The 7,813-nt window shown below is 46.2% G+C and overlaps 1 protein-coding gene across 1 annotated transcript in view; it reads right to left on the reverse strand.

The window, feature by feature from the left end:
- The window catches only part of CNDP1 (carnosine dipeptidase 1), a 31,384-nt gene extending 24,291 nt beyond the window's left edge, over positions 1–7,093 (reverse strand). Inside the window, exon 1 of the mRNA XM_060122032.1 lies at positions 7,043–7,093. Coding sequence (XP_059978015.1) covers positions 7,043–7,045 — 3 coding nt within the window. The 5' untranslated portion in view covers positions 7,046–7,093. The remainder of the gene's footprint in view (positions 1–7,042) is intronic.
- Positions 7,094–7,813: the final 720 nt, after the last annotated feature.

Consider the following 7,813-nt stretch of genomic DNA (forward strand, 5'->3'; position numbering starts at 1 on the left):
GCTCTGAAATGGGCACAAAGCACCACCACGTGCCGCCAGGAAGGGCCCGAGGTCAGTTCCCACAGCGGCCGGCCCTTCGAGGCCCGGGGCTCCGGAATGCTCCATCCGGCGCGGCAGGCGGCCAGTCCAAAGACCCGGCTCCTGACGGCGGGGGCGTGCGTGTTTCTCCACCGCCTGTGGTCTTTGCCAGTGGGGAGCCGGCCGCCTGCACAGGCTGCGGGGACCAGGACTGGCCTGCCAGTGAGCGAGGCCACCTCTTCCCGTCTGGCCAGGGACCTGGGCCTCTCCTGACATCAGCCTGAGGGACCGCCGGGGCTCACTGCCTCTAGCCTCTGTCTTCTGGAAACAGGGGCAGCACAGAGACAAATGCGTGGAGCAGAGGAGGGACTGAGCTCGCCAGAGACCCCGCTGCTGTTTCTCCCGCAGACAGGCAGCCACGCCCACCGAGCCGGGGCAGAGGGTCTGAAACGGTGAGAGCGCCGTCACCACTTAGAGCTGGACGGTGAACTCCTCAGAGGCGAGCCTGTGGCTCTGATCCCGCCCCTGGAACCCAGGGCTCCCGCTCCGAGAGGGGAGGGTGTCCATCCCGAGCGGCCTGGAGCCCAAACCTGGGGTGAACCTGAGATCTTCAGAGCTCCTGGCTGAGGCTACACCACAGCCGCCGCCCCCTTTTCCTTCTTCTAAATCTCTTTTGAGGGATTTTTGCATAAGAGTGCTAACAGAATAAATCTAAAATACCTGTAGGAGTGACTGAATGATCTCAGGGCACAAGAGGTGAACTCGGGGCGTTCCGGCGGCAGAATGAGGGAATAGGGGAACGGGATGGCGGGGCTGAGGTCAGTGGGACCCGAGAGGCAGGGAGACCCAGACTTAGAGCCGCAGGAGGGTGACCAGGGAGGAGCAGAGGCGCCTCAGCGGGGCGGGAGAGGAGGACAGGGTTCTGGCAGGACTGGTCCAAACGGAGCTGTCACCAGAGAACACGTCTGCTTTTTACCTAGATACTCCTTTAAATCTTATCTTCTAAAGCTGAAGTTCACAGCACAAACTTGTTTTGATTTCAAAACATGGGGCTTTATGACCTTCACCACTGGGAAGCAAGGTCCCAGCGATAAAGGGAAGGAAGAATTCCAGGCTTGGCCTCCTCCTGAATCAGTGCCACGGGCTACTGTGCAGTTGGGGACAAAAGTTCAACACGTGAAAAGTCAAGAACGAGGGCCATTTCAAGGACAGGGCAGGAACTTTTCAATCCCTGTGTACTACGCTCCTGTAGCTGCCGGAACCAAGTGCCACCGGGCTGGGTGGCTTAGGGCAACGGGAGTTCAAAGGCTCACAGTTCTGGAGTTAGAACTCAAGGTGTCAGCAGGGCCACACCCCCTCTGAAGGCTCCAGGGGAGGGTCCTTCCTGCTCTTCCCTGGGGGGGGGGGGCGTGGCTGGCAATGCTCGTGTTCCTTGGCTCGTAGCCGCATCCCTGCCACCTGTGCCCGTCTCCTAGGTGTATCCCTGCCTCTTCTAAGAAGGACTAGGCAGTGGCTTTGGGGACCACCCCAGACAGTAGGACCTGATTTTAACTAATTACATCTGCAAAGGTCCTCCTTCCAAGCAAGGTCACATTCTGAGGTTCCAGGAGGACATGGATTTGGGGCCACTATCTGACCCAGTACACTCTGTTAGTCTCTTGTCACTAATATTCTCTTATTTGCTTTCTTAATAATTATCATCTGACTCACTTGAACATGAGCCGCATGACAACTGGGACTTGGTCTTCCTATGTCCCAGGTCCCCGAGAGCCTAAGCTGTGCCTGTCACAGAGCAAGACCAGGTCCAGCCAGTATTTACTGAATAATTACATGCATAGTCCTGAAGGACACCAAGAGTAGTTGATTTTCACTAATGTAACTAGTGCTACTTCAACGCCGTGTAGAAAATGCAGAATCTGTCTAATAAAACTATTCCAGCTGTAAACCTGAATAACGGAAAAAGTGAAGGTCAAATTTGGGCAGACTTTTCCCTCCTGGCAGTCCCCCCAAAACCCCCATGTGGACCTCTGTTCACTGATCTGCCTGCCGGGAGTCTTTTGGTCCTCTCCAGCCTCCCAGCTCTTCATCAGCAAAGCCATGCCAGCTGCTCCAGGCTCACAGGGAACCCCTCTGCATCCCACGGAGTCCACAGCCTGCACCTCACAATTCACAGCATCCTCGCCAACTGCCGCCCCCCTTCCTCCCTGAGTGATTGCAGGCTTGCTCTTGTCCCTTGACGTCCTCAACTTCACTGTGATGGGTGTGACTGACATATTTACACATTTTGCTCAATCATCACTGTCTGTTTTCAAACTGAAAACTCATTTCTGTCTTTTTTTATTCTGTAAAATGCTTAGTAATTCTCTAATATCACTGTTACCTGAAAACTGGGTTCACCTCTTGGTGGGTGTCGAGCCAAAAGACACAACCAAGACAAAGAGTGGGAGAAGGAAGGATTTATCACTTGCAGCGAGTAAGGAGAACATCAGGGATATTTCCCAAAGCAGTGTCCCTCCAAACAGCAAATTGGGAAAGTTTAAGCTAAGGGAATATGCATATTCATGAAGGGGCTTCAGCATAGAATTGGGGCAAAGGTCACCAGAGTCCAAGTTTTGGTTGACTGAGGTCACGAGGGTCAGAAAAGGTCAACATTATCACCCCTGAGGTTCCAGTTGGTCTCGGGGTGGAGCCTTCAGGCTAATCTTTATCACTGAACAGAACTGGGAGTCTTTACAACTGATTTATTATCTTCACTCTTTTTACTTCTCTTGCTTGATGACAGTCATTTGTTCCCACCTCCTTTTGTTCCCTTAAGATCATTAATTACAGAGACCTGTTCAAGGGCAAGCATGGTGGCCAGGCGTAGATCCCAAAATGGCTTCGGCTAAAATGGCTTCTCTTCTGTCAAAAAGCTGCATCTGGCTCTTTTCCTCCAGGGACCCCCTACCCTATGTGCTCACTTCTCAACCATTTCCTTTATTCTCTTTCCTAGGACTGCTACTACAGCTGGAGTCTGTCAATCTCTCATATGTCCTCCAGCTCTCTTCTCTTTTCTGCCTTTTTTTCCTTTTATCTCTGTGCTCCACTTCCCAGGTGAATTCCTCAGTCCTGCTGTCCGGCTCATTCATCCTCTCTTTGGCTGAGGCCAGCTGGCATTAACACCCTCTACTGAGTTACTGCAGTGACTAGTTTCCTTTTTCAGGGTTGCTGATTGGTTGTGTTTCCATCTGTTCTTGACTCATATGTGCCCACTTGTTTTATAATTTCTTAGTCTATCATTTATCTCTTGAAGATTTTAAATGTACTTTGTATCCATTTTAAAGCATGTTCTACTGTTTGCATTTCAGTGGCAGTAAATCCACTTCCCAGTTAATTTTGTGGATTATCTTTCTCATTGTTAGTGTTTGCTCACCTACTACAGAATGTTGTATGTGACAAACAGTTCACCATTGCCTACCTCCTAGTTCTCACTAGATGTTAATTACTAAGGGTTAAGAATTCTAGTCTTATATGTAAGTGAAACTACTAGAAATAAAAAGGGTAAAGAAAAAATCTCTATATACAAAGTATGCAAGGATGCAAGATATGATTTTGGTAAAAAAAAAAGTATAAGGTATGAAGATGTGTTTCTGTTAAGGGAAAAATTTTGTCCTAGTTTAGAGGTTATTTAATGGTTGTTTCATTTTTTTTAAGGAGAATAAAGGACAAAAAAATAAATAGTTATAAAAAGTTGGAGAAGAGAGAAAAAAAGTCTTACGTTGTGTGGTCAAGCTGGCTAAAGTTAAATGAATTTATGATAAGATTTTTGTTTTTTAAAAAAGGATTTTTAATATCAACAGTGTGCCTATGCAAAACTGGAATTCAACTTTCTTACTCTGTTAAAAGGACAAGGTTTTCTTGGATTATTGCAAAAGATTTTTCTTTACCTGTTGAATAATCTGCCTAGAAAACAAAGATTCTGCACTTATCAAAATAATTTCCTGTATTTCATGTTGTTTTAATCAGCTCTTTGATTACTCAAGAAAACTGAGTCTTCTCAATATTAAAAGAACTAAAGTCTTTTTATAACTATGCAAATTTATGAACATGCCTTTGAAATCTTTTAAGTCACTTTAGTTAGAGATAACTTAAAAAAAAAGAGATAACTAAGTATTGTTTCACGGTGACTTGTGATCACGTTGCATCAAGTGTCTTAAACCTGTTGACATATTTGAGAACCTCTCGAAGTCAAATTTTAAATGAAGTCTTTTTGACCTAGAACCAACTTTGGGATTTTTCCAGAGGGCCCCCAGAAAATATCAAAGATTTGTTCTCTCTCCTTATAAAAATAGTGATATGAAACTAATTAGGCTTATTTGATATGTTAAGTTACATGAGAAGCATTGTCAAATAAAAGTGATGTTTAACTTAGGTTATATTTGTATGGATATATGTTACTAATATAAGTATTTCAAAATTGTGTAAAAATTCCTGGAAATTTGTCAGTGTCCTTACTGTCCATATAATCATCGTAATTCCAACTGTTATCTTAAAACGTTGTATGCCTTAGAAATAATCAAATTTCCTTTTCCACTGAATCATTTTTTTAAATGAACTCTCACCATATCTTTAACCATGGCTATTTAAAGTCTTTTGTCATTCACAAAGAGTTATAGCTTTATTCTGATCATTCTCTGAAAACATTTATAATCAGTTACAGGCAAGAAGCACCATGATGACATCACTTGAATTAATTTTGAGACCATGCCACTGGACTGAGCAAGGATTTCCAGAACTAACGGAAAAGCTGATGGATTCATAAAACTTCTAACCCAAGATTTAGCAAAACAAAAATCATTATATGGGACTGAATGAACTGATGAGAATTACTGCAATTTTTATGACTTTTTGTTTGAAATATTGCTAGTTCTTTAATGTTTTGTTTCCAGGTTTAAGGAAAACTTTTTTTCTCTTAAGCTATCTGTAACTTATAGTAATCTGATAAATTGTATCTTTGTAAACAGAATTGAAACATTTATGTGTTTCTCCCTCATACCTCCAGTACTTATAAACTCTAAGTACTCTGATTTTCATGACACTGTAGTTCATATATATATATATATATACACACACACACATACATACATACATACATATATATGTGCAAATGCGTAAGTTAAATAAGAATCTTTTCTCTGTATCACAGGACTAAATTGAAAACATTGGTTTATTACCAGGGTCTTGGCTGGGATGCCATATTTGAGAATGACAGGCATAGAATCAGACGTGAACAGAAGTTTTAAGGAACTAAAGTTGACTTTACTGAGCCAATAAAGCCTCCTGAAAAGACAGCCTGGTGCCTCTGTTACAGAGTTCCTACTCTTACAGGTGAGCAAGAAAGGTCACTTTCTGGCAGACCCAGGACTCTTTAGGTATACTGGAGGCCTCAAGAAGAAGGGAATTCACCCAAATCTTGGTTACTGCAGGTGAAGCCTGATGGTGACACTCGGCCTGGCTTCCTGCCCTTGAGAAGCTTTTACAAGTCTAATCTGAGATTCCTTTTGAAAGTTCCAGTAAAGCGGACTTCAGAGCTGATATGATCAAACACTACTCTTGCAGCACTTCTGCAAATAATCAAGCCAAGTGTAATGAGACTAGACTCTTTACCAATTAGTCTTGCTGTGATTATATTTGATAGGAATGGAGGTGACTGTTGAGAGAACATTATGTTACAATAAAAAAACTACAGTACATCCATTATCAGATCGAAGCCCTATTCGCTCTTTGAGGTTTTGTTATCTACTCGTAAGCTGGACCCTGAACTCTGCTAGTTTCCTCCAGTATCTGGCGACAACTCTTTAACGTTTCCAGTTTTCTCCTACCCTGCTAACTTGGAGTCACTAAGAACTAAAGTTGCCCTTTTCCTGAAGCCCTACAAACTGGAGCTGATACGAACTACAGAGAAATCACCACGATGAGTCACACATGGACAACTTGCTTGACTGCTGCTGGGTGGGCCCCTCGGAAAGCTCACCAGAACGCCCAACACCATCCCAGAGTCATTCAAACTACAAACCAGGACACTTGTCAGAACTGCCCTCACTCCACCATCTAAAGATGCTTTGAGCCCAACAGCCAGAGCTTTTCTTGACTGACTGCCCTCTGGACTCAAAAACAGAATTTGTAGTTAGTTTTAATCATTAACCTTTATTTTTGTTTCCTTAGAAATGCTTCGTATTAAATAGCTCATTGCTTGCACCATAGAGAGCCCTAAATGAGATACAGGTAGATCACTGGTTGCTTAGGGATGGGGCAGGAATAGGAGAACAGGAAAGTAATTGCTAAGGAGTATTGGACTTCTTTTTGAGGTGATGAAAACATCCTAAAATAAACTGTGGTGATGGTCACATATATCTGTGAATATACTAAAAATTATTGAATTACATGCTTTAAAAATGCAGATTCCTAGACTTCCACCTCAAAACTATTCACACTAATGTTTTGGGGGGGGCAGCAGGAGGCAGAGCAGAGTTCAGAGTTCAGTGAGGAAGGGCAGCGAACTGCATCTGGGTGTGTAGAGTTCTCCACATCACCCTCTAAGCGGTACTTGGACTTTTGCATTCAGCAGCTGGAAGTTGTGCTCTGTGGTTTTGATAAGAATATTGCTTTTCGTGGTAAGAAAAGATGAGTATGGAGAAGTGTGCTGTTGAACGTCTAGGTCACCCCACCTGCCTGGGCCTTGTGTCAGCACCCCGGCCCCCAGCATTCACTGAGGGGAACTGGCTTCCAGGTACTGTGTAAGATGCTTGAAAGTAATGCCATTTAACTATTTGTTGGAACATACAGCCACCCAAAGCGCGCCGATAAACTGCTCCCAAATGCCGCGTCGCTCAGGCTGAGACAGGCAGCACCCGAGAACATGTCTAAGTGCAGGTGGGGATCCGCTCCGCAACCTGCCTCACAGGCATGGCACACGCACCGTTAGGCAAGCGGAAGGCTAGGCACGCTGCTCCCCTGGACCCTGAGCGGTGGAGGGTCTACTCACCATCCTTCCTACTTTGGGATCCACTGGGCGGCAGTTCTGTGGTCTCGGCAATTCCCCCGGACCTCGAAGGAAAGTGGAAGAGGAGGTCTCACCAAGGCCCTCAGCTGGTCACATTAAACATCCCCCCACGAGGTGCCTGTCTGCGTCCTCCCCGTTCCCCCAGAGGAAGACAAGGCTGGAATAGTGGACCTATTCACATTCGGAAAACAAAGCTGCTTCAGAGACATGCGTTCAACTCGCCAGCAGAGGGAGAGACAATGCGTATCGCGTGCACAGACATGGGATGAGGCCGTGGCCCGGAAGTCATCTGATGTTACTGAAGGGCAGCGAGGCCAGCCAGGCCGTGCGTGGCAACCCAGGGGCTTTGCCTGGCACGTGTGGAGGCGTCACCTGTAGCAGGGAGCAGATGCACGTGCCCAGGGCCGGCAGACCTGAGGGAGGCCGTGCGAACACACGCTGTTGCCTCTGGCGGGCGACACCTCGGCCCTGCGCCGGCACTGTGGGCCTAGAGCGTGTCAGCACGACAGGCCGGGTGTCAGTCTGCTCCGGCTGCCATAGTGAAGGGTGGCAGAACGGGCGGCTTAAACAACAGAAATCTATTCTCCCCTAGCTCTGGGCCGGGAAGTCCAAGATCAAGATGTTGGCAGGGTTGGTTCCTCCCTAAGGGTGGGGGAAGAATCTCTGCCTGGCCTCTCTCCAAGGGCTGCAGGTAATCATCCAGGTTCCCTGTCTTGCAAACGCATGGCCCAGCCTCTGCCTTCGCCTCCACGT

The sequence above is a fragment of the Lagenorhynchus albirostris genome, chromosome 14, assembly GCF_949774975.1.
Source record: "Lagenorhynchus albirostris chromosome 14, mLagAlb1.1, whole genome shotgun sequence".
Taxonomy (NCBI): Eukaryota; Metazoa; Chordata; class Mammalia; order Artiodactyla; family Delphinidae; genus Lagenorhynchus; species Lagenorhynchus albirostris.